This window comes from Canis lupus, chromosome 9 (assembly GCF_003254725.2).
Source record: "Canis lupus dingo isolate Sandy chromosome 9, ASM325472v2, whole genome shotgun sequence".
Lineage (NCBI taxonomy): Eukaryota > Metazoa > Chordata > Mammalia > Carnivora > Canidae > Canis > Canis lupus.
In genome coordinates, this window is record NC_064251.1 from 23,419,454 (window position 1) to 23,445,514 (window position 26,061).

Here is a 26,061-nt window from a genome sequence, read left to right on the forward strand (position 1 = left end):
CCTGTTAGGTTACCAAGGGCTCCTGACCCAGGTACCCATGCCAACTACCACTCCTCAAGGTCGAGTCCAAAATAGAACTCCTCTGCCACTTAGTGACCCCCCAGACCCAAGCCCTGACTTCCAAGGGCTGGGGACTCTCCGAAGGCAGGGGCTGGCTTCCTCCCTCGGACTGGGGACTCTCTGAAGGTGGGAACAGTTCCTCCTGTCCCCTCCCCACCTCCAGACTGGAACTCCCTGACATGGGCTGTGTAGAACCCTAGACCAGGCCTAGCTTGTTCCACCAGAGACCCCAGCACAGCCAGGCAGGCGACTTGTCCCCCCTGCTCATACCCAACCCCCCATCCCCAGCTCCCTGCCCACACCGTGAGAGAAGGCAGCTAGGCAGTGAGGCTCTGAGGCACGTGTAGAATAAATATAACTTTATTCTTTATCCAGTAGATCTCAGTGGAAAGTCCAACAGTAACAGGCGCACCAGCGGGCTCTGAGGGGAGGAGACCCCAACCCCGGGGCAAGGAGGGCAGGGCAGAGCCAGCTCCCCCAGCCTGGGGGTGCAGGGGGTGAGGGGAGGGGACCCCCTGGAGGCCCGTCCTGCGGGGCAAGGAGGGGGTACAGGTATGGAGTGAGGGGCGGGGGGCAGGCTAGGGAAATGGGAGGAACTCAGGCCAAGTGTGTCTGTTGGCCCATCTGTGCAGGTGTGTGTGTGTGTATGTGTGTGTGTGTGTGTCTAGGGGCCCTGTGGGCAGTGCTGGTGGCTGTGAGGCTGGGGGACAGGTGCAGCTTGAACTCCTTGGCCAGCCCCTTCACGGTGGGGGCTGGAGGGCTTGGATGACGTGAGCCCTGCTGGACAGGCAGCTCTGCCGAGGCCACGGGGCTGAGAAACACACGGGTATGTTGAGGCCCCCCCTTGCTGGGCCCCTGCCCTCTCTCGTGGGAAGCCTCCTCATTCTGGGGGCTGCCTGAAACTGTCCACACCCAGTGGTTAGGCAGAGGGAGTAGGGGAGGGCAGACCTCGGAAAGTTAGTACTTCACAGTTTTAAAGAGAAAACTTAGGAGGAAAAGGCTGGGGAGGAGGGCTAGGGGGTGCGGGAACATGGAGAGAGAGTGGGAGCCCCTTCCGGGCCACTCCCCCCTCCCAGGCCCACCCCCCTCCAGCTCTGGATCCAGCTCCCCCCAATACACAGCACAGATTCCTTCAGTATAAATGTGCTTAAAATGAAAATTCTTATTAAAAAAAATCAAAACCAAAAAAAAAAAAATTAAAATAAAAACAAAAACCAGCGAGAATTAATACCTGGGGGTTGGTATGGCAGGGTATGTACAGGGGGAACCCCCCACCCCTCTGGCCCACCCCCTCTGTCACCAACCAAGGCAGGGGGGGGTTCCCGACCGGGGGGGCAATGGCTTGCGGGTTCTGAGTATGGGGGAGCCAGGTCCTGGCATTTGCTGGTGATGAAGATGTGGCGAGGGGGGCAGAGGGCTGTCTTGATGAACACAAGGCCCCCAGGCTCCATCCTGAGGCCCAGGACCAGCGGTCCACACGCAGTTCACGACCTTGCCCGTGATGTCAGCCCAGGCTGCAGGAGCAGGCAGTCCTTCCTGCCCAGGCCTCCATCTGAAGAGTCACGGCCTCCTCCCTCCTGTCCCCGAGGAAAGGGAGGACAGGTTTGGGGGGTAGGGCCGGCAGGGGTCTCATGGTTGGTAGAAAGGCAGAGAAAAGCCAGGGCGTGGGGTGAGGGCTGTGTCCACCGGGCACGGGCAGTCACGGGGAGTGGGTGGCCGGGCTGCTTCTGTTTGAGCTGGGGCTGAGGCTAGGGCTACAGCTGCCGGGTGGGGGGGCCAGGCCGCCCCCATCCCGCCCCCCGCCCCCCGGTTGTCCACTCAGAGTGTCCAGGCCCTCGGAGTTCTCCAGCATTTCCTGGATGAGAGGTGGCATGGAGCCCGGGATCTCCATCTTCAGCGTGATCACCCGCTCAGCCCCTGCAGGAGAGGAGGAGCTGAGGTCAGCACACCGGTCTGGCCTCACAAAGCTCCAGGAGGGAGGGGGCACGGGTGGGAGGGCCGGTTCCACCAACATGGACATCCACTATGGACCGAACTCGGGCCTCAGTTCTTCGACGGAAGCCAACTCTCTTGAGCCGCCAAGTCTAGGGGCAGCAGCTGTCTCAAGCTCAGGCCCTGACATCAGACTGCCTAGGGCTCCTGTGTGCTGTGTTTATGGATTCTCCTGCAGACCCCTCAAGAACAGCTGTGAACACCACCATCATCCCCATTCCTCAGATGGGAAGGTGAGGCTCAGAGCTGCTGGGTGACCTGCTCAGTGCACACCCATACGCTCTGGTGGCAAAGCCATGCCCTCAACTACCATGCAAAGGTGACAATGCCAGCTTCGAGCTCACAAGCAGGTCATGTGGACCCGGTGAAGTCCAGATGAGTTTGGGCATCGTCGTTGGCACAAAAGCATAGGGCATCAGCTCACGTGTAGGGGGCCTGACTCTGGGCATGGGCAGGGGGTCCCGGGCAGGGTATTGGGAGTCCAGGTCTCGCGGACACACAGGGCATGAGCCTCACCCTTTGCACTGATGCTTCGCAGGTCTGTGATCTTCATCAGCATCTTGGGGAACATGTGGGGGCGGCTGGGCCTCCGTTTCCGCACATAGACCTTCAGCGCCTCCAGCAGCGGCTCTTGAAGCATGTCCACCCTGTCTGGCTGCTCCAGGTCCTGCCGGTCTGAGGAAGCAGACGCCCCCTGAGCAGCGGCCGGGACAAGCAAGGCACACAGCCGCGCTCCCAGCCTCGGCCACTGGGGGGCACGCTGGCCCAGGCCACAGGCTGAGGATCTCTGCTCCCGGGACCTCCCCACACAGAGCAGTGGACAGGTCTGTGTGCTGTGAGAAACGCCCTGAGAGGCTCTTAAGTGTGAGCAGAGGGCATCTGGGGTTGGTGTTGCCCACACTGTCCTTTCGGACAGCTCAATTCATAGGGATGGGAGCCCGAACACAGGCTGTGTCTTTCTCAGGCAAAGGGAGGATGACCAGGTAGGTCTCACACCCACCCACTACCATGGATACCAGCACAATGTCAAAACTCTCATTAACAATCAAATAATAACTGCAGCCAACATTTACTGAGCCTTACTGGAGACAAACTGTGTCTTATTTATTACGCTCTTAATCGCCCCCCATCAACCTTATGAGGCGGAGACCATTATTGCCCCATTTTAAAGGAACGGGGGCTCAGTGAAGTTCAGCAACCTGCTGAAAGTCATAAGCTGGCCAGGATTTGAACCTGAGTGGTCTGACCCTCAAGCCCTCACTCTTAAGCCCCCTAGAAAGGGCATGGCCTGCAAATGGCAAACGAGATGTCAAGTCTCCAGCTCCACTCCTTTACTGTGTGGCCACAGACCCGCCCCAGCCCCTCTGGGTTCTTGGTTCAGCCCTCTGAGAAGGGCCTGACAAAGGCCGAGGTCCCCTGCTGATCTGAGCCCGGGCTGCTGCCTGGAAGGGACTCTGGGGGCTGCCCCACCACCCTGAACCTGGCTCCCCAGCCCCAGGCTCCCTGCCCACCTCCACAGATGAGACAAATGGCACTGAGAAGACCAGTCTCAGCATCATCCATCTCCAGGGGCAGCAGCTGGTTGGCGAAGGCGAAGACCAGGTCTGTGAGGGGGCCAAAGCCGGCATTGTGCATCTGGGTCCGGTTCAAGGTCAGCCCATCTGAGAAGGTCATGGTGTCCTGCTCGGGCGTGTACCGCGTGCAGATCCGCAGGATCTGGGTGCAGAGGATGCACGAGCTCAGGGACTTGACCCATCTCCCCAGCACTTCCAGTACCAGCATCCCCACACAACCACCTGGCGGGCAGCCAAACCAGTGCCATCCGATAGTCCGATAGAACCTTCGTCCGATAGAACCTTCCGCAATGATGTGAAATGTTCTATGTCTGTACCACGCAAATAGTAGCCACTGGGCACTTGAAATGTGGTTAGTGTAACTGAGGAACTGAATGGAATCTAATCTTAATTTAAAGAGCTACACACAGCAAGCAGCTACTGCACAGTGCAGATCTAGATCACCTGGTCTCCATGAAGAGAATCTAGACAGCAACTAGAATTTTTAGGAGGCAAGGACCTAGCAGGTTTAGGTCTACAGTTCCCAGGATTGGGTTCACAGCAGAATTCCATGAATGTGTATCAGCTTCAACCATTTCAAACCCTGATCCGGGTTTGAAACTCTTGCATCTGGGGCAGTTGACTACCCAGAAATGCCACATTCTGCTCCTCCCACCCCATCCCTACCAGGAAGCTTCAGCCTTGTCACCTCCCAGGTTCCCCACCCTGGAAGTGGCCAAGAGGGGACAGGTGGGCCAAGCCCATTAAGGAAGTCAAGGAGGAGAGTCCTCTAGCCTTGAGTATGACATTCCCTACCATGCACATCCTGCTTCTAGCCTGGCCACCCTCTGCCCCGCCAAATGCCCTGCATTCCCCTGAATCCAGCTGGTCTCACCCCGTTGGTCCTCTCACACCCTGTTTTTAAATTAGGGCCCTCCCATGTGCCCCTTCTGTACAACCCGAGATGCTCCCTCCTCTGTTGACACCTTCCCTGCCCCCCGCCCCCCTGCAGCTGGCTCTCTCTCCCTCAGGGAAGGGACAGCCCTCCCCATCTCCAGCCAGTGCTCAGCACAGTTTGGTAACCTCTGTTTATGTATCTGCTGCCTCTACCCACAGAAGGTTCTCAAGAGAGGGGCCAATGTTGTGTCCACTTCCATTCCTAACACCCAGCTCAAGGCCTGGCCACACAGGGTCCTAGGTGAATCTTTATTAGACTGAAGATGGGCAGATGTGCAGTGGGGTGAAAGGTTCAGCGGAAAGATGGGGTGAACGTGGATGGGTGCGTGTGTGGGTACATGGGTGAAGCAGTGTACATCCAGATGCCAAGGGGCTAAGTGAACAGGTGGACACGTTGGGGAAAGGAAGGGTAGACATTTGGGTAGGAGGCGCTTGGACAGATCGATTCCAGATGTGTTTGGGGAAGGTGGTTATCTGAATGGCAGGACCTCCTCCAAGGACTCAGGGGCAGTACCCGGGTGGGCAGGGTGCAGACCCTCACCAGGATGTCCAGGCAGGCAGCCTTGAGGAGGGTGATCTGGTCAGCAATGGTGAGGGTGGTGAAGCCGGGCAGTTGCTTGGCGAACTCCACAGTCTTAATGATGCACTTGGTTGAGAGTTCACTGAACTTGTCCCAGAGGTCAATGTCCAGAGAGACACGTTGCTCTGAGCTGTTGTTCTGAGAGGACGGGGGAGAGTGAGGGCCTTCTCCTCATGTACCCCTTCTCGGCCTGACTCTGCCGCCCCCACAGGCCTGCCCTCCACCCACTTCACTTCCTGAGATCTCCTTGATCAGGAAGCAGTAGGAGGAAGAAGAGGGGAAGGGACAACACGGAAGCCCGGGCAGGGGTGAGGAGGGGCAAGATGGGCCCTGTGGCCCCGGGCACACCCCACCCTGCCAGGATGGGGGAAACCATACCGTAGTGTATTTGCCCAGCTGGCAGAGTGCAGGGAAGGTTTCCTGGTGTGCTTTGCGCACCTTCTCGATGAGCTCCCCCACCTCGGGCGTCAGCGTGTAGCTCTCAGAGCACTCGGGCTTGGGCGCCTCCTTCTTCTTCTTGTTTCTGTCGTTCCTCACAGCTGTGGAGGGCAGAGGCCAGGGTTACAGCAGGTGTAGGCAGGGGCCCATCCCCGCCCGAGCTCCTCCCCACACAGAGCCGCTGGCTGCCAAGGAAGTCACCCGGCCAGGCCTGGCGCACGCGCACAGAAGTGCACATGCAGGAGTGCACGTGTGAATGCGCACATACAGGTGCACAGGCGGGTAAGGTGTCAACACACGGCCCGCCCCTCCATGCCCACCTGACCCACAGGCCAAGGCCTGTCCCGGCACGTGACCGCAGCACACACACTCCTTGGCCAGCCCATGGCCCCTGTGCTCCCACCTCCCACACACCTACGCCAGCCCACACGCCAGGTGTGCAGGTGTCCGGGGCTGAGGGCAAGTGTGCAGAGGGTCCCACCTTCGTGCTCTGCCCCCCACTCCCTCTGCTGCCTCCTGCCTCCACTGGCCCCCAGCCCTCCTGGGCAGCAGTCTCCCTGGGGGTCCCTGGAATGGGCTCTGAACAGCCCCCCAGCCTGAAAGTGGGGGCCTGGGCGGGAGAATCTCTCGGCCCATTAGCCGGGGGAGCTGACAAATCACCAGGGGCGCTGAGCCGCACACACCACTCGGCTTTAAAGAAGCGATGGGGTCGTTACCAGCCGATTATCCCAGACACACAATCACTCACAGGGCCAGTGGTGGCGGCTGCTGACGATGGAGGAAGAGAGGGTGGGGGTGGGGGGGCCCGGGGAGGGGACCGGCGGGTGGGGGTGGGGGGAGCTGGCATAATTTGGAGATCACTCATATCGATTCTGCAAATTCAATAAAGTGCAAGGGAGAGGAGGGAGAGGGAGAGGGAGAGTGGGGGGGATAATTTGGGAAGAGAAAATTGCAGCTGTGACAAGACGTTTATCATTCGGAAGCTTTAATTCTATTGAAATGGCAGCTGCTCAGCTCGGGGGCACAGAGCAGGCGGGAAGGGGGGGAAAGGGGGAGCTGGCGGTGGGAGGGAGGGGGGTCCCCACCCTGGTCCTTCTGTGCTGAAAAGCTCTGGGAGTGGAAGGCAGCAGAAGCGACGGGAGGCGGCGGTGATGGGCCCTGAAGGGAAGGGTCCCAAGTTGTCACCCACTCTGCAGCGCAGAGCTGCCACTTCCCAGGCACCAGACCACACGTCCTCTGCCTCCGGTGGTGGGAGGTGGCAGGCCCCGCTGCAGGGGCCCCTCTGCTCCCACCTGGGGCTCCTCCAGTCCCCCCTACATCCCCTCCCCACTTCCCTCTTCTGCTGCCCTCCCCACAGAGGGCTGGGGGGGGGTCCCCGTGGTCCCCCTCCCCCACCCCCTCCCCCAAGGCTCAGGCTCCATGGCAACGGCCACGCAGACAAGGAGGCGTCTGTCAGCGTCATTTATCTCTGACATCATCAATCACCGGTCACCACGGCAACACCCATGATTCAACACAAGAGGGTCTCCCTGTCCAGCCCTCCCCTCCCTCCCTACTTCCCTCCCTCCCTCCGGCCTCAGCTGAGCCCAGACTGGAAACCCCCAGCTCCTCTGGGATCTGAGAAGTCCCAATTCTCTCTTCCAACTAGAAGCCCCTGGCTCCACCAGACAATGGCCTGTAGATCCCTGTGCCAGCCGTATGCCTCTACCAACACACACAAATACCAACCAGCACCCCCGCTGCAAGCCCTCCCCTATGATGCATAATCCGGAGGGCCTCAGGTAGGCCCTGAGCCCGCCCCAGAGCCAGCAGGGCCTGGAAGCAGACGCACATGCACACGTTGTGTGAGCACACACAGCCAGCCACGTGCAAACAGGGATGGCTGCCCACACACGGGCACACAGCTGGCGGGACGCACGGACAGACAGGTCCTCGGAGTTATATACAAACCATCCTTAACCGCAAGCCCACACACCACGCAACAGGCACGCACATTCACACACACACACACACATACACATCCACACGTTCCTACTCCCATAGTCATTAGGAGGCTCTGCCTAATGCACAGCCGGCCCCTGGCACCATGGCACTCACACTCCTTGGACATGCCCACTTCAAAGCACTTCTGCAGCCGGCAGTACTGGCAGCGGTTCCGGGTCACCTTATTGATGATACAGTTCTTGTCCCGGTGACACGTGTACACCATGTTCTTCTGGATGCTGCGGCGGAAGAAGCCCTGGGTATGGATGAAAAGGAGTCAGGTCAGCCACACCCATGGTGGGAGCAGTGCCAGCCTGCGGCCTCCAGCCTCAGGGACAGAGGGGCCAGTCCAAGGGCTGCCCCAGGTCTTTGGCCATCACCTACCTGGGCAGGAGAAGGTAATGAAAAGGTGAAGAAAACAGTCCACCTCCAAGGACACCCCCCAGAAGGATCCCAGTACCTGCCTCAACATTGCAGGTGGGCAGCGGTCTTCCCACAACCTAGACCTACAGTTCTGGCTTCCTCCCTCCTGGGGAAAAGGACCTCAGGGCCACTAGTAAGTCAGGAAAGGGGGCAGATGGGACCAGATGGGAGAGAGGCAGAGCTCTGGAACCCACAGCCCTTGGCTCAGAGCACAGGAAGAGGAGGCCATAGAGAGACACACACAGGCTGGCCGGAGAGATGAAGATGCACGCACGATCAGGAGTATGGCAGCACGACACGTGTTCACCGGCCAGGCAGATGTGCATGATCCTATCTGTGTACATGACCCGGCTGGCCAGGGGCTGCACAAAGGCTGACCAGACAAGCAGATCAGAGGCAAACTGGGAACAACCGGACAGGACAGGCAGACACAGAGTGTCCAAAGCCCTGTGCTTTGCCTTGCTCTTTGCCCCACACCTGGGGATAGCCACTCTGTGCTGAGGGGCAGCCCAGTGCCTCAAGCCTTAAAGCTGAGCAGCTTCTGCACCCCAATCCCAATACACAGGTTCGGGCACTGGGGAGACTGGGGGAAGAAGCCAGGCCGACAGCTGCTGGGACGGTGGCAGCCACGTCTGTGCTCTAGAGCCCAATGTGGGCATGGGGAAATCCGGTCAGACACCAGGGATGCCACAGCTTGGACACCTAAAGGAGAGGCCAAGGCAGGGCGCCCGCTCCTAACTGCCTCCTGCCAGGCTGCCATGGTGAGGTTTGGGCAGGGCCATTGGGGGCAGGCCTCCTGGGTCCCTAGCCAAGAGCCAGTTGGCAGCCAGCTCGCTATGACAACCTGGGCAGCAAGCAGTAGCAGGGCGGGTGTATGCCCTGCCGGCTGGAGGATGGAGATGGAGAAAGGGGTTCAGGAAGGAGGGTGAACCTCTGGTTTGGGGGTTCCTGATCATTTACAGGAGGGCTCGAATGCAGCTTTCTCTCCAAAGTTCTGTCACCTTTGGCATGGTATCAAGAGCAGCAATTTCAGAGACAGCCCCCCGACCCTGCAACAACAGCATGCTCCAGGACTAGGCAGTGGGGACACCCCATTTATCTAATCAGAACTGTCCTTCTCAGTGACCCCCTCAACTCACCTTGCAGCCCTCACAGGCGCTGACCCCATAGTGGTAGCCTGAAGATTTGTCTTGACAGACAAAGCAAGGCTTGTAGATGCGGGGGAGGGGGGGTGGCGAGGGAGGACTGGGCACTATCTCTTCGGAACTGCTGCTCTGGGTCTCAATGGCTAGAAAGAGAAGAGGGGAGAGGTGGTTAGAGACACAGGTCACCATCTCTGATACCATGCTCACTCTGCCTCAGTATCTCCCCCAGGAGCCTCTCCTAGCCTCCCCACTGCCACCAGGACTCTCACTCTGGGGCAGGGACAGTCTCAGGAAAGCTGGGACTTCTCAGCCAGGCTTGGACAATGAGCCTGCCAATGAAGCTTCTAGCGCCCCATCACTCCTGCCTACTCTCCCAGGACCCTACCTTCAAAATCAGAAATATCAGAGGATAAACTATCAGATTTGTATGTAGACAGAGCTATACCTGGGGGGTGGGGCCAGGAGTCAGCCTGGCTCTCAAGCCCTGGTCCCAGGGCAGCCTGGCCCCATCTCCCCCAAGTTAGGAAGGAGTTAAGGCCTGATGAGGAGGGAGGGAAGAGGACACAAGCTGGGGGCAGAGGAAACTGGGGTCAACAGGATATTCAAAGCGGCCACTCCCCCACCCCCCTCTGCTTCCGCTCCCTCCCCGCCCCCCCACTGCCAGTAGCCACAACCCCTCCCCCACTTAAACAATCCTCTGGCCAGGGACCCAAGGCAGGGTGTGCAAAGAAGAGTCACAAATGTTGGAGCAGAGCAGGTAGGGATTCCCTGAGATAAGCAGAGGGACCCCTGGAGACAAGGAGGAGAGTCCCTCTGGGCCCCGGAAGCCCACTGCTCTGGGTGCCCTGTCTGGGGGAAGCAGCATGACAAAGGGGGGTCTGTTCCCATCAATGCTCTGTCTGTCTGCCCTCAATACTATGTCCGGGTTACTACCCTCCTCCCCTCCAGTTATTCAGCTCCAAGAGAGGGGGGCGGGCGGGCGGGCGGGTGTGTGTGTGTGTGACCCAGCCAACAGGGGCAGCCCCCACTAGCCAAATCCTCCCCAGTGCCTGGCCCCCTGCCCATCACCCCAGGCAGAACAGGGCTGGGCTGGGTGGGAGCTGTCTGTGCTGGGCTGGGTGGGAGCTGTCTGGTTGGGCAGCTGGAGGTGTATCGTGCTGGATGACCGAGGCAATCCCAGATTCCCAAGGTACCACTGGGCATCCGCCAGAGCCTTTGCCAAGTCTACTTGTCCAGGGCCAAGGAGGGGCAAAGATGTCTCTCTGAGGAGGTAGATCCAGACCCCCTCCTACACCCCAGAATCCTACCTAGTCTCACCCTAAACCCCAGCACACAAGGTTATGGAATTCAGAGAGTCCCAGAGCTCTTGGTCCAAGCACCTTACAAGCCATGAATCACGTGGCCCCAAAGTCCAGGCACAGAGAAAAGCAGCAGCCGGACATTGGGGGCTGGCTGCACATGACCACCCTCCCCCTTACCTGCAGACACCCCAGGGACTGCCAGGCGCTGATGACAGGGAACCAGGCCAATGGCCTTGGCAGGGCTTTCCTGGCTCTTAGTAGGGCCTGGGCACCACTTCCCCGGTCAGCCTGGCTGACCAGCACCGCTGTGGCCCTGGGCCCCTGTCCCTGCCCAGAAGACCAGCCTACAGCAGAGGAACAGTGGATGCCCATACCCCTACCAATCCACAGCCTCTTCAATGACCTTCCCTGGCCCTCTGCTTCTTACCCCAACACTAAACTTGCCCTGGCCTGGTTTTCCCCCCACCTCCCCCTCCCTGAGGCCAGACAAGCAAATCAGACAGGCGAGAGGCCTGAGAACAGCTGCTGGGGGGGTGGGGTGGGTTGGGGGGCCTGGGTGAGGCCAGGAGGCAGAGGGGTGAGCGACAAAGGAGCCCTTTGTTGTGCTAACTTTTTCCAAGACGTAAAAGGAGTAACAATAGACAATCCAGACTGGTGGTGGTGAGGGGGTGTCAAGGACAAGGGGGTGTGGGGGGACCATGGCCTAGAATCCCAGCCAGCGTTCCAATAAGCAGAGGATGGAGGCACTGACCTCCCCCCTCTGCCCTCCCCATCCACCCTTTGCCCCAGGCCTACCCACCCAAGGCCCCACCTCTAAAATAGGCCAGGCAGGAGGGGGAGAATGGACAGACGGAGCTTTGAGGTACGCTGAGAGAGGGGAGGGCATAGGGAGACACACAGGATACTGGGAGGAGGGACAGACAGCTCTAGGGCCAGAGACTGACGAAAGGGGCAAAGACCCAGAGACATCTGGAGCTAAGGCAAAGTCCAGGGGGTGTTTATAGAACTTTGAGCGTGCTTTTGAAAATTGTTTTTTGGCAGGATTGAGGGAGATGAGCTGAGGTGGGAGCTAGTTTGGGCTGATGAGGCCTCCTTTTGGCCCACCCCGCTGAAGCTAGCTGCCTCTGAAGCTCTGGCATGCCCTGCACCCCCACCCCTGCACATCCCCACCTGTCACCCAGGTAACTGCTCCGAGGTGTCTCACTGTGCCCTTTGAACCCAGAGCCCTGGCCCAGTCCCCACCTCCCCAGGCCTCCAGCCAGCAGCCTAGGGCACTCAGCCACCCGCCCCCCAGCCTCCACAGTAGTGAGGACAGCCTTAACTCAGCACACCCAACCTCTGGGGGAAGGACTACCGGGGGGGCCGGCCCCTCCCTGCTCACCTCCCTCCCAGAGAGGCCCCAGCCCACAAAGCTCTCGCTTCCTGCAGAAGGAGGAGGCTGCAGGAGCACCACACCTTCCCGGCTCCAAGTCCCAGCGCTCCACGGAGGGCTGGAGCCCAGGAAGCCAGGTGTTCCCTCCCGCCGGCGCTGCCAGGTTCCCCTCCCCAGGACGGGGACGGGGGCAGGGGACAGGGGGCAGCAGGCACATCGCTCTGGATTCCCCACGCCCCAAAGCCGTTCGCAGGCTCGCACAAGGGGCCGGTTTCCTGGAGGAGATCAGCAGGAAATAAGCCGGGCCCCTGGCCAGCGGCTCCCCTCCCAATCCAGCTGGCGCCCGCTCCTCCACAGCTCCCCTCACAGCTCCCCCAGGGGGGAGGCGGCGGAGGGGGCGCAGGACCCCCCCTCCGTACCGCCCTTCCTCCCCTCCAGGGGTGTGGGTGGGATAGTTCTGGGTGTAGCTGGCGGAAGCAGGCCCCTAGCCCAGCGCCCCCGATAAGCATCTCTCCCCCTCCCCCCAACACGGGCATCCACGTGCTTCACATTCTTGGACGTCTGGGAGCGGGTGGAGGCGAGAGCGGTGAGACTGGTGGGGGACAGACGGGGAGCCACATCCTGTGGACCCCTGGTCCTCCAGTGCCCCTAAACGGGGGCCATGAGGAGGGAGGCAAGGTCCCTGAGGCCCTGCAGGATTGAAAGGGTCTCTTCCCACCTTTGGTGCAGGTGGCAGGAGGCAGTGGAGGAGGAATGTCACCATAGGACCTCTACACACACCGTGGGGTTCCTCACAAGGCAGTGGTACACCAGACAGGGTCAAGTCACCGCCCCTCCCCCCAGCAGGCTCTGGGTCTTTCTTGTGTCTCAAAACAACTCCCACACCCACCACTCCCAGCCCACAGCTTGGGGTTGAGCCCACTGGCACCCCAGCTGACATGTCCACACACTTATACAGGGACTGTGGGAAGAGGGGAGCAAAGGCCTCTAGCTCTACCCAATCCCAGAGTATGTGGGAAACAGGCCTCCACTTCCCCTTCACTAGCCTCACCAAACCCAAGACTTGGACTCCATGCTCTGCCTCCCCCACCAGTGTGGGTCCAGGGAACCAGGAGGTGCCCCCTAGTAATAAAGGAAGAGATGGGGTTGAAGCTCAAGGTCTGATCCCAGCTTCCCAGTCCTCTGGCAAAGCGGCCAACGTGGTGGAGGGAGTGACCAGGGCAGCTCTGCCCCAATTATCCCCCTGGGGAGAAAACACCTTCCTCCACCTCTGGAGGGTGGGAAGAAGGGTCCTGGTGTCACACCTCTTACTTCTCCCCTTTGACCAAAGTCAGCCGACACTCGACACTCGCACCCTCCCAGCCCTCCCACAGTTGGAAGCCTGCAGCCTGCAGCCACCCAGCCACTTGTCCCCAGAGGCAAAGGTCAGGGGGCTGGACAATAGGAAAGGCTAGGGGTGAGGTGGTTCTGGGAAGGGCAGAGGTGCGATGTCTCTCCACTTCAGGTCTCTCTCTTCCTAGAGCCAAGGAGCTGGGGGGCTACCCTTCAACCTTCTCCAGTCTGCCAGGCCTCCAGGGACCCATTCCACCCCTCCTCCCTGGCAGCCGGTCGGGAGGGTGAGAGAAGCTCCAGGGAAGAGTGGAGCCCAGAGCAGGGAAAGGGAAGAAACCCGACCCAGGTAACAATAGCCCCCAGGCGCCGGCTCGCTCCCACCCAGGTACACTACCTCACCGCTGGGTACAAACACGCCCAGGTGTGCACCCCAGGCACTCACAGCTCCCAAGGGTGCACCGAGCCCCTCCCTTCCAGAGGGGCCCCAACCCAGATGGAGGACAGTGGGAAGGTGAGCAGGCCACCAGGACTCTAGGGTTCTCATCGGCACCCCTCTTAGGGACAAGCCTAGCCTAATGCAAGCCCCAACCCTAAATGTAAACAAGGTAACAAAAGGACACAGCTGGATTGGCAGGGGATGCATCCCTCATTTCCAGGGCAGCCCCAGACCCACAAAAACCAAACTCATCTCCCAGAGAACAAGCCAGATTCAGATTAGGAGGGAAGATTCTTCCTACCAGAGCCGCCTCTCCCCCACTCCCCACCCCCATTCCTGGGACGGAAACCTCAAAGATGCCAGCCAAGTGTCCAGGGCCAGAACGACCATCATATGGACAGGTGCCCCTCCCCAAGACGCAAGGGTTGGTTAGGATCGCAGACGGGTGTCAGATGAAGTTGCCCCTTCCTGCCACACCCCACTGCCAACACCAAAGACATGGAGCGGTCCCCTGACACCAACTCTAATGACACAAGGGCAAGGGCTGGGGGCAGCAGCTGTTGCACAAGAGGGGGGCTCTCCCCTAGGTTTTGACGGGTGGGATCTGGGAAAGAGGCCCCTCCTCCTCAGAGCAGATTAGACAGGACCTGCACCCCACCCTCCCGGGTGGGAGAAAGAACCACTCTGCTGAGAAGCTACCATGTTCCAAGAGGAAGATATAAACTGGGGGCCAAAGGGCTTCGCTTCCCCTGCCTCAACTGGCAGGACAGATGAACAAACGTTTCCTGAAGGGAGAAAGCCCCAAAGTTCCTCAGCCCTGATGTAACAGAAATAGCACCCCGGGCTTCTCGGGAGAGTCCAATCGTCCAGCAAGGGCACCCCAGCGTCGAGCCTCGGCGAGTGAGGAGTAGGGACCCGACCCCACGACGCGCCAGGCCCGCACCCCCGGGGGACGGGGAGCGCCGCCGCCCCCCCTGGCCCAGCTCCTACAACAGGAGGGGGAGGCCGGTACCTACAGTGGTTTGAGCCATTCCAAAGCGGAGTCCGGAGCGGGGTGGAGTAGGGGCCAGGGGCGGGGAGCCCCTTCTCCGGGAGCAAACAGGCCCGGTTCTGGTTATAAAAATCCACCACAAGGAAGGGACTGGGGGTGGGGGTGAGCCCCCCCACTTCCACACTCTCGTACATCCTCCCCGCGAAGACAAGAGGTCGGGGCGGGGACGTCCTGCGCGCGGCCTCCCTCACTCCGCCGGCGGCGCCATCCGCGGAGAGCAGCTGGGGGGCGAGGGCCACGTACCCGCCCCAGCCCCGGCCGCCACCGGAGCCGGGGCCGCCCGTCGCCCGGAGTCCCGCGTCTACGCGGCCGGCCGCGCCGCCGGTCCCAGGTGGAGAGCCGGGAAGTTGTGCGTGGGGGAGGGGTCCCTCGGCTCCCCCCGCCGGGAACGCCCGGCCGCGGCCCGGGAACTCAGCGGCCCCACCTCGAGGGGGGCCCCGTCGCGAGTCGCATGCTGTCCGAGGCCGAGTCCCGCGGGCCCCAAGCGCGCCGGCCGGGGGCGGGATCGGCGCGGGCCGCGGCGGGCGGGGAGGTGGGGGGGCGCCGGGCGCTTCCTCCTCCCCGCCGGGGCTCCCGGGCTTCTCCGGGGCGAGGATTCCGGGTGGAGGTGGGGCCCCCGCGGGCTCCGCCTCCGCCTCCGCCAGGCCCGGGGCCGCCCGCCGACGCAGGAGCTCCGAGGTGCGGGCCGCGGCCCCCGCCCCCGCCCCGCCCCGCCCGGCGGCCCCGCCCCCGTCCCTCCGCCCGTCCCGTCCAGGCGCCGCCCCTGGCTTAACCCTTGCCCGGCGGGTCCGGCTGCCGCGGGCCAAACGCAGGGAGCCGACAGCGAGAGGAGGGCTGTGGCGGGCGAGCGGGGAGCCCGGGGAGGGGGAGGAGACAAGGGGGGACGCACGGCGGGGAGGCCCCGGAGGCGGCGGCGGAGGACGGGCGGACGCCGGGGGCGCGCAGCGGCGGGGGCTGCTCGCGGAGGCGGCTGCTCGCGGAGGCGGGGGCGGAAGGGGGCGGGCGTCTCCCGCGTCCCGGTGCCGGCCCCCAGCGTCCCCCGTGGTTTGGTCAGTCCCCGGCCCGGCGCCGGGGGAGGCGAGGGGACGGGGCGGGGAGCAGGGGGTGGTCCCGGTGTCCTCCCCCAACACACCCCCCACCCGGCCCGGGCCTCATTTGCCTAATGCCATGCGGCTGAACTCTCGCTGAACTCGCCCGGCGGCGCCTCACCTCCGGGTGACCCACCCACCGCTGCCCGTGACATCACCCGCTCGCCAGCCCGCCCGCGGGGCTCGCCCTCCGGCCCCCGGCCCGCCCGCGCCGGGCGACAGCCCCGGGAGACGCGGAGGGCGGCGGCGGGAGGCGGAGGGCGGCCGCGCGCCTGGCCGGGCGTTCGCGCCACGAACGCGGCGCGCCAGGTGTCCCGGGTGTGACATTGTGCGGCTCGGGCGCCGAGTCGGGTGAGACGCCGGCTTGTGTCATTGTCTGTGACATCATGTGTGACTCCGGCGCCCGCCCGCCCGCCCGCCCGCCGGAACCCGACGCGCAGCGCGGAGGCTGGGGCACCAGCGCGTGCCGAGGGGGCTCTCCTCCCCGAGCTCCGCGCGCTTCCGGCGAGCAGAGCCCCGCCCAGGGGTCTCCCAGCGGCTGAACCGGCCCGGGCCCCCAGCGCGCGGTCCAGCCACGAAGGGCTGAGAGGAGGGGCTGGGGCCTTCCAGCTGACCACTTCCTCCCGGAAGCCCTCGGGATGCCTGTTTCGGTGGAAGAAAGGCCCAAGAAGGCGGGGATGTCCCTCTAGGGACAGGGTAACAGGGTATCCCGTGACTCCCACTGACCCTGCCGCAGAACTCCCTCCCTCTAAAAGGAGAGAGGAATTGACAGGCTTCCCAAGGACATCCGTCCCTCTAGAAGCCAGGTTCTTAACCTACGTTGTCACTGACTCCTCAAGCAGCTTCCAAGAAATAAGTGGGCATTATTCCTATTTTACATGTACAGAAACTGAGGTCTCAGCAAAGCTAGCTGGGTTGTCCAAGTTCACAGTGCTAATAAAGGGCAAGTGAGTATTTGAACTTTCTGCTGCCAAAGCCCGTATTTCCACCCTGCCAGGCTGATTCAAGAAAAAGTATTTTCTGAGCACCTCCTATGTGGATACTGTGGTAAGCCTGTTCTTGCAGACCTTATGGGGCAACGGCCATTAAGCAAACAATCGCTAGTTCGTATATGTATATATACACACATATATATGTAATTGCAAACTGAGGTAATTGGTATTATGAAACAAGTATAGTATGCTTTGAAGAATTAACGCAGGTACCTAATTTACGTTGAAGAGTCAGGGAGGACCTCAAGGCAGAGACCTAAAGAAAGTTTAGAAGTTAGGCAAAGAGTAGGAAAGAATGTGGTCCCAGTAAAGGAAAGAGCCTGTGCAAAGGTCCTGGGGTTAGGGACTTGCGGGGGGTATGCTTTGTTCACGGCCCTGATAGAAGACTAGGAAGACAGACACAAGACCAGGCTGGAGAGGTGGGCTGGGGCAGATCAGGTGGGCTTGTTGGCCTCAATATGACTTTTTTTTTAAGAGAAGGTGTTTTTTTTTTAATTATTTATTTATTCATGAGAGACACACACACAGAATGAGGCAGAAACACAGGCAGAGGGAGAAGCAGGCTCCATGCAGGGAGCCCGACATAGGACTCGATCCCGGGTCTCCAGGATCAGGCCCTGGGGTGAAGGCAGCACTAAACCGCTGAGCTACCCAGGCTGCCCTGAATTTTATCCTAAATGCAAGAAGAAAGCTTCAGATTTACAGTGGTATAAGATCCTTCAAGCAGCTGTATGAAGAATGGATTGTAGGAGGGCAAGACAGACCAGTTAGTAGTTGCCACAACAGTCCAGGCAGCACAAACAGAGCAGGAGGAGGTAACAAAGAGGACTCTGGTGTGTGGCTTGTGCAACAGCGAAGTTCCCAAGACTGCAAGTACAGACGTCTACTGGCCTGGTGGACAGGTGGCTGTGGGGTGCCAAAGTGAGGTCCCACCTAAGTGAAGTCTGGGCTGCAGATGGAGTGCTGAGGTCTGGGGCACATATGCAAGCCTTGGGCAGTGGATGAGTGCCGGGCAAGAGGGCAGACTGCTTCCACAGGCCTTGGTCTCTTTCCTCCCAAATGACATAGCTCCTGGGCACCAGCTATGTGCTAGGCTCTGTGGTCACTGCTGTGAGGTACTAAGGGATCTGAAACTGTCCCTGCCATCAAAGACCTGGTAACTGGGGGAAAGATCTCCCAAATGATTATAGCTCACGCAGGAATGGGGGGTGGGGTGAGAGAAGTCATTTCATGATAGAGAGATGAGTGTTGGGAGAAAAAAAGATAAGGACCCACAGGCATTTAAAGGTGTGAGAGTATCATGAGGAAGGGGGAACATCTGTGAAAATTTCTGGAAAGAGATAGTGTTCAGGATGTTCCTTAAAGGATGGAGAGGATTTCTGGAGCTGGAGAAAGAGAGAGGTCCAGGGGGAGATACCTGTTGTCTGGGGGCAACAGCAAGGTCATGGGGCAGGTCAGAGAAGCACACAGTGTCCTGGGCAGAAGACAGGGAAAGGAAGGGACAGCTGCCTGCAGGCCTGAGACCCATCGTCCTCTGCTGCTCCTTTGTCACAGTCCCCATAGTTCCTCCAGGGCTGAGTGCTTAGCAGGCCCTCAGCAGGTGTGGGCTGAACTGAAATGGCCCCACCTGTGCCAGGCCCCTTCCTGTCCCCAACCCCATCTGGAGGGGATAACAAACCAGAAACCATGCGGCCTGGAGCCAGACAGACATTGGGTTCCAGTACAGGGTGGCTAGCCCCCAAGACACTGCCGAGCTCCATCCGCCTCGTCATTGCTACTCTTGCAGGGTACTTGAAGCTCACCCAGGCTCTCATCAGCCAGCAGGTCACCGTGGCCTCAGAGCAACTCATCCAGCCAGGAACGCATTAAGAGTCTTGCTTTAAAGAGGAGGCTACAGACTCAGAGGACGGGTGACCTGCCCAAGGCCACACGGGAACAGCTGTCCTTTTTAAGCCTTCTGCCCATGGGGCCTTGGTCTGTGGGCTGCTTGAGGTTCCCGGCAACCCAGAAATCCAAATGGGGTGGGGAGGGCCTCTATATCTGATTCAGCAGACAGAGGCTGATCTAGCTGGTCCCGCCTGGGAGACCCAGCTCCATTGGCTGTGCCTGACTCCATGGAGGAGGAGGGGGAAGAAGGTAGTGTGGGCACCGCCCCAGAGTGATCTGGAGAAGGGAAACACTTCCTCTTTCCATAGATGCTACTACCCCCATGGGCAGGCATGGCCTGCACTGGTACATCCCCATGGGCACGTGGCCCACAGCAGGAGGTGGACCTGATGTCTCAGGTCCAAGAGGACAGGCTTCCTTCCCAGAGTCCTGCCAGAGGGAACCCTTGCATTATCAGTGCTACATATAAAAGGTGAGGAGCCCCATTCCCATTCAAAATCCCATTCAAGAGTCTTTCGGCTGACTCTGCATCCTTGACCCCAAGAAAGGCATTGCTGGCAATACCCTCTCTCCCTGAGCTGTCCCTCTTTCCGTCCAAGGAAAGAGTGGAGAGAAGGGAGGGACGGAAGACAGAGTCTAAGGGAAGGGAGGGGCAGAGGAGAGGAAGAGGGGGCACACCCCCGCTTGTCTCCCCAGTTTCCGCACTGCAAGTATCTGGGCAGAAAAGGGTCTCCTCTACTGATTGCTTCCAACTTCCCTGCCCCCACCCCACAAATTGAAACAAAATAATAACTGGCTTTTACACTCTGTTCCTACAGTGTCAGGGGGAGGGCGCCTCCTGAGCTCTGCAAACTCCCAGGGGCTGAAGCGGGCTGATTCGGGGGGTGGAGATGGGTGTGAACAGATTGTATCTGCAATTTCCAGGACAGGATGGAGCTCTGGCCCAGGCCTCTTAGCCTCTTTTCCCTCCAGCCTTCAGAATCCAAAACACAGAAGAGGGGGCGTGGCTTGGCTGCCTTCCCGACGCCCCCTACCGGGGGAAGGCAGGAGGTCCTCCGGCAGGAGTGGGCCTCAGCCACGCGGGAGGGGGGCTCGACATTGGCACAGTCCCTCCCCAAGGGTGCCCCCACTCAGGAGTGCCCCTCACAATACCCTCCTGCAGCTGCTATCTGGATAGTGGACAACGGGTTGGCTTTACCACTCACTTAACCCGGTCATTTCGCCTCCACCCTCATGCCACTTCCTCATGTGCAAATGGGGATAAAGACCCTCTCCCAGCATCACAGGGATTAAGGTTTGTAAAACAGAGAGAAAGTCGGGGCACACAGTAGGTGCTCCACAGATGTTAGCATCCCGTCCTCATTCTCACCAACCCCTACCTAGAAGGGGCCTGGGTCCCTCTTCGCTGTGGTAACGGACAGCACAGAATGAGACAGGAATGATGCAACAAGCAAAGGGTAGAGCTGAGGGCATTACGTTGGCGATATTGCCTAATCTCAGCCTCTGCAGGAGGTTCTGGTCATATCCTTATTTTACAGACTAGGAAATGCACTCAGAGAGGTGATCCTCTGTAGTAGTGGCAAAGCCGGAACCCCAGCTACACCTGCCTGGAATTCCTGGAGTAAAGCAACCAAAAAGGCAGGCCGGTTTCCTCTTCAGCGCAGCCTGGCAGTAAGAATGAGAGACCCTGGCCTCCCCAAACACAGCACAATCCACACACCTCTCCCCTTTAAAGACTCTCTCTGCCCTAAGTCACAGCCCCCACCAGCACACAAACAGACACCCCCTCCCTGGCTCTGGATTTGATTCTCCCAAAACACACTCGACCCTCTGACCTCCTCACCCCCAACATACAAACCATTAACCCCCTTCCCAACACACACTCAGCCTTGACCCCCCCCCCCAAACACTCCTAAAACACACACAACCCTGACCCTCCTCACAATGCACACAGAATCCCAACCCTTCATAGTAAATAGCAGTCCTCAGATATCAAGCCCCAGGGGCTCTAAGGAGGTGGGCAGGGAATCCTGTACTATCTCTCTGGGCCTCCCGTTCTGGCTCCCTGACCCGAGGAAGACTAACACCCACCCCTACCCACAGTGACCTGGACCTGTCACTCCACAGACTACTGCATCTCTGAAGGGGACACCCAAGACATCCAAGGGCCAGCCTCCTCCTCATGTGGGAAGAGGGATGGGAAAGGGAGGGGGGATTATCCAAACACCTTTATTGGTAGAAAGTGGGAGGAAGGATCCTCATCTGTGAGGTTTCCTATGAAAAGGGTGACCGTTGCACCCTGCAGGAATGGGGGCCACCAAGGTCTACCTCTCCTAGTAGCTGCCTGACCCTGGGCACCAGCCCCAAGGGGAGAGCAGGGAAATGAAGCTGCCTCCATTTCCAACACATGGGAATTTTGATCTGTCATGCTTCGCTATCCAGGACTGAGGAGCTTGGGTCACCAGGCCACCCGGCCCTGCACCAGAAGGAGAGAGATGCCTGGCTCCCTGAGGCCCGTGGCTACACCTCTGGTCACAGAAGAGAAGGTCAGGGAGAAGCTCAGAAGCTAGGGGCCTGGGGAGGAAGAGAAGTTGTTTACTAGGAAGAGGGGAGGGCAGGGAAACCCACACACTCACAGGGGGCGGGAGCAGGAAAGGGGCATTGCCTAACCTGGGTGGGGAAAGCCAGAGAAGGCTCCACTTGCCTGAAATGTGGGCACCCCACCCTGAGGGGAGAAGGTTACCAGGGTGGGAAGTGGGGGACCCGGAAACCCTCCCCACCTCTAAGAAAGAGGAAGAAGCTTGCAACACTGAGAGGAGGGCATGGCATTTGCTCGCCTGACACAGAGTAGGCAAGAACCCAGGCCAGGCCCCAGGCCCTTCCAACTCTGAGCAGTGTCTGGGGCTCTGTTCCCATCACCGGAGGAAGGACAAGTTATCCCCAGGTACCAGGTTCTGAGCCTCTGTCTTCTCCCTCCCTAAAAATCCCACCCTGGCAGGAAGTAGATGCTCCAGTTTCACCCCAGCCAAGAATACAAAGTCCAGTCCCTGTAGACACAAGGAACCACAGACATGCGCACCCAAACCCCCGCAACCTCTGAACCCAGAGACTGGCCTCCTTATTCGCCTAGCACAGACTGGAAGACTAGACCAAATCAGAGTTCCCTGACTCCCAGCTCACGGTGCCACCCGCCACTGCTGTGCAAGGACGGAAGAGAGGAAGGAAACAGAAGATGGAGTGTGAATGGCCTGGCATGGAAACACGCAGTACCTGCCTGCCCCCTCGTCCCAGGCCACGAGGCGGGGGAGCCTCTGGGAGCACAGATGGGAGGCCCCTGCTCCAGCAGCCGGTGGGGCCTGGGAGGGAGGGGCTGTGGCGGAGCCAGAGGAGGAGGTCCAGGAAGCGGTGGTGGCGGTGGGCAGACGGCCAGTGCGGGCAGCGAGGCGCCCAGCCAGGGCCTGCCCCAGGGACAAAGAGACTCCCTGGCTCCGGGGAGAGAGCGCTGCCCCCACACTGAGAAGGGGACACTGACCCAGCCCAGCCGGGCACACAGGGCAGTGGTGCCAGGCGGCTTGCCAGTGGCCATGGGAGGGGCAGTGGGTGCCCGGGGCAGGGTGTTCAGTCCCTGCCCGCCAGGAGAGGTGGGACACGTTTCCCAGGTCAGCAGCTGACCAGCTAGCCGGCTGTCCGTGGCCCATTCTGCTGCTTCCAACCCCTCCCGCCCCAGGCCAGGCCCCAGCTCCCTCCTCCCCCTCCCCACCAGCCCTGGCCTGGTGCCCAGCTGGGCCCTGGGGGCCAGAGTTACTGTAAGCGGCCTGGCAGGCCCGAGGCCTGGACTCTGCCAGCTGGCCATAGCTGCTGCCACCTCCCACTACCTGGCTCAGCCAGCCGGGGAAGGGTACTGAGACCCCTGTCCAGCCAACAGGCGACCCCCATGGCAGAGGGTGGAGTCACAGAGAAAACACAGGCCCTGCCAAGAGCATGCATGTGTGCACAGCCAGAGTCCAGGCTGAGCGCCACCTCCTGGGACACTGGCCCCAGCCACCAGGCAACCGTGGGCGGAGCTGGCCGGCAGAGGGGGGGTCCAGCCGCCCTGGCAGTCTGCTCCTTCAAGCCTTTTCCCTCAGAGGCACTGGCTGGGGTGGGGCGGAGGTGGGGTGCCACTCTCACTTGAGTTGCCATTTCCACCAAATGTCGAGAGGTTTGTTTACCCGCCTCCAGCCTCTGTGTCCAGTCCCTGGAGCTATTTATAAGGCCCTCAACGGCACAGCACAGGAGAGGGCGCCAGGAGCCCTGAGGAACAGCACTGTTGCATCTCTCTCTCTCTCTCTGCTGCCCCCCCCCCCACATCAAACATGACCCCTGTGATCAGCCTACAAGCCTTTCATCCTTGGGTACTGCCCCCATCCCCAAATGATGGTTCCCCCCCATCTAGAGTAGATGTGGCCTGCAGAGGAACAGATGTGCCCAGAGGCCTGCCACCCCTCCACGCAGTCCCCTCCCCCCGAGCCTCCTGCCACCCCACTTACTGGCTGGGGATGGTGTGCTATAGCCGCTGACTGGGAGCTGGTGCTGGAGAGTGGTCAGCGCGCCTGGCGGTGAGAGTCCACCCAGCATAGGTGGGAAGAAGAAGGCGTAGGGGGGCACCGGGTAGCCATTGAGGTGCCCTCCCCCAGGTGTCGGGCAGGAGCTGCTGTTGCTGGCCATGCCAAGCAGCCACAGTCAGAAGGGCAGGCAGACAGTCTAGCAGAGGAGGCTCTGGCGGGCTTCAGGCCGCCCCTCCTCGGGGCATGGGGCCTGGGCCCAGAGGGGGGTTGGGGTGGTCAGCCCACCCCCCCTTCTGTCCCGCCGCTGTCGTCCAAGGCCAGCAGGCTAATCTCAGCCTCCTGGATCCCCCACTCTAGCTGGGGGCTGGGTATGGGGGGATGTCCCAAGAGCTGGTCCTTTGGTCAAGCAGTTCCGTGAGGCTGGCACTTTTCTGGGAAGGTCCAGAGCTGGCCTTCAGGACACCGAAGTCGATGCCTCTCCTAGATGGGCCCTGGCTAGGCAGCTGGGGGGGCCATGTCCTGGGGCACTGCAGAAAAAGGAAAGACAGGTGAGTGGGCACTGAGGAGCAGGGACACGGGCATTCCCCGTGGAGCTCCCCGACCTGGGCGGCCGGAGATTTTCCCGTGGCACCCGGCTGAGTAGACAGCTGGCACCACGCCTGGCTGGCAGAGACAGCCCGGGAGCAGGGCCCAGACACTGCTGGGGATGGCAGGCTAGCACAGCCAGGCTGGGGAGACGAGGACAGGGCCCAGAGCCACAAAGGGCCTCTCACCCACAGTCCTGAGGGGAAAGGTCAGGGTCTGCCACCCCAGAGGATCCTTGTAGCAGAGGCAGGCAGCTGGGCCTCCCCCCCTCAGCGTGGGTTACCTGAGGTCAAGATGCAAAGAACCCGTGTGCTTGAGGGGAGGGGAGGAGGAAAAGCCGCTTCCCTAAAGCATTGGCACTTCTCAGAAAAATGACTCCTGGGCCAGCGGGACCTCTTACACCACTTCCCCCCAAAATCCAAGCCCCAGCACCCCAGATGGGTCTGTCCCACAGGCCCAGGGAGGAGGCCCACTGCCATACACACAAATGGGGAAATGGGAACCCAGGACTCCTGGGTGTCACCTCTGATGCTTACCAGCATGATGGGCCACCGGTGGGCAGTGCATCAGAAGGGCAGGGACTGCCCAGGGTGGAAGCCCCTACCCCCCAGAGAAGGAAGGGGTAGGGGGGACTAGCGAACTCAAAGTTCACCTACACGCTCTGTGTGCGGAAGCCACATCCCCGGATGGGGTGGGAGGTGGGCACAAGATGAAGGACCGGGTACCCCCGGCCCCGACAGCCTGGACACAGATCCATACCCTGTTTGAACAGCTGAGACCAGAGGACATCACATGCTAACACCACGGAGCAGAGAGAGAAAGAGCTGAACCCCAAGATGCCATGACACAGACAGAGAGGCAGCAAGCAGAGCATAGAGAGATGGAAAAAGAAAAGCATCCATAAGAAGATGCTTCAAATCAAATCCACTTGGGGTATAGGATATACACAAATACATGTGCATGGATATATTTATTTATACACGAATACCTATACATGTATACATGACATATATATGACATTATATATATGAGAAAAAAAAAAGAGAGAGAGCGAGAGAGAGAAAGACAAAAACATAGCCATTTAAAACCACAATGAGGGCAGCCGGGTGGCTCAGCGGTTTAGCACCGCCTTCAGCCCATGGCCTGATCCTGGAGACCCGGGATCGTCCCATGTCTGGCTCCCTGCATGGAGCAGGCTTCTCCCTCTGCTTGTGTGTCTCTGCCTCTCTCTCTCTGTCTCTCATGAATAAATAAATAAAATCTTTAAAAAAAAAAAAAAGACTAGTAAGTGTTGGCGAGGATGTGGAGAAACTGGAACCCTCATCCATGGCTGGAGGGAATAATAAAATAGGAGATTGCTTTCTTTCTTTTTAAAGATTTTACTTATCTATTTATGATAGAGAGAGAGAGAGAGGCAGAGACACAGGCAGAGGGAGAAGCAGGCTTCATGCCAGGAGCCCGACATGGGACTCGATCCTAGAACTCCAGGATCACGCCCTGGGCCAAAGGCAGGCGCTGAACCACTGAGCCACCCAGGGATCCCCAGGAGATTGCTTTAGAAAACGGTGTGGCAGTTCCTAAAATGTTAAACAGTTATATTATGACCCAGCCATTCCCTTCCTAGGTATCTATTCGAGAGATAGGAAAACCTAAGTTCACACGAAAACTTGTACATGGATGTCCATACCAGTAGTACTCATAATGGCCAAAGAGTAGAACCAACCCAAATGTCCATCAAGTAATGGACACATGTGGCATCAATGGCACAAAATGTTGTGCCCCCATATGGAAACTTATTCTGTCATAGAAAGGAATGACGTACTGATACAACATGGACACACCTCAAAAACCTTACACTAGTTCTAGAAGGCCATATACTGACGAGTCCATTTATCTGAAATGTCCACAGAGCAGACCTCTATAGACAGAAAGTAGGCTGCAGTTACCAGGGGCTAGGATATGGGTCTAAGGGAAATGGGAGGTGACTGCTGATAGCTATGAGGGCGCTTTTTGGAGTGATGACAATTTTCTAAAATTGATTGTGGTGACAGTTGTGCAATCTGTGAGTATACAAAAACCACTGAATTGTACACTTTAATAGGTGAATTTTATGGCATATGAATTACATCTCAATAGAGCTGTTAAGAAAGAAGGGAATGCCTGGCTGGCTCAGTTGGTAGAGCATGCAACTCTTGGTGTTGGGGCCGTAAGTTTGAGTCTCATGTTGGGGGTAGGGTTTACTTAAAAATAAAAAATATTTTTAAAAAAAGAAGAAGAAAGGAAGGGAAAAAAGAGAAGAGAGGAAAAAATGAAAGAAACAGGGCCCCAGAGACCCAAAC

The 26,061-nt window shown here is 59.5% G+C and overlaps 1 protein-coding gene and 1 long non-coding RNA gene across 9 annotated transcripts; one reads left to right on the forward strand and one right to left on the reverse strand.

Annotated features, from left to right (window-relative positions):
- Positions 1 to 404: 404 nt before the first annotated feature.
- Positions 405 to 23,297, reverse strand: RARA (retinoic acid receptor alpha). 4 transcript variants are annotated; one of them, XM_025439723.3, is made up of 8 exons: positions 23,120 to 23,297; positions 9,126 to 9,274; positions 7,678 to 7,819; positions 5,521 to 5,681; positions 5,104 to 5,280; positions 3,564 to 3,768; positions 2,569 to 2,727; positions 405 to 1,977 (listed from the first exon to the last, which is right to left on the reverse strand). In XM_025439723.3, the coding sequence occupies exons 1-8, from the start codon at positions 23,295 to 23,297 to the stop codon at positions 1,760 to 1,762; spliced, it is 1,389 nt and encodes a 462-aa protein (XP_025295508.1). In that variant the 3' UTR covers positions 405 to 1,759. The 4 variants fall into 4 exon arrangements, with proteins under 4 accessions (XP_025295508.1, XP_025295511.1, XP_025295510.1 ...); XM_025439726.3 differs by lacking the exon at positions 23,120 to 23,297 and adding an exon at positions 15,833 to 15,921; XM_025439725.3 differs by lacking the exon at positions 23,120 to 23,297 and adding an exon at positions 14,589 to 14,841.
- LOC125755728 (uncharacterized) lies at positions 7,818 to 25,001 on the forward strand. 5 transcript variants are annotated; one of them, XR_007412883.1, is made up of 6 exons: positions 7,818 to 8,747; positions 13,325 to 13,482; positions 18,899 to 19,062; positions 20,129 to 20,261; positions 21,033 to 21,136; positions 21,589 to 25,001. It is a non-coding gene; the product is annotated as an uncharacterized LOC125755728 (long non-coding RNA). The 5 variants fall into 5 exon arrangements; XR_007412886.1 differs by lacking the exon at positions 18,899 to 19,062 and adding an exon at positions 20,694 to 20,774; XR_007412882.1 differs by lacking the exon at positions 18,899 to 19,062.
- Positions 25,002 to 26,061: the final 1,060 nt, after the last annotated feature.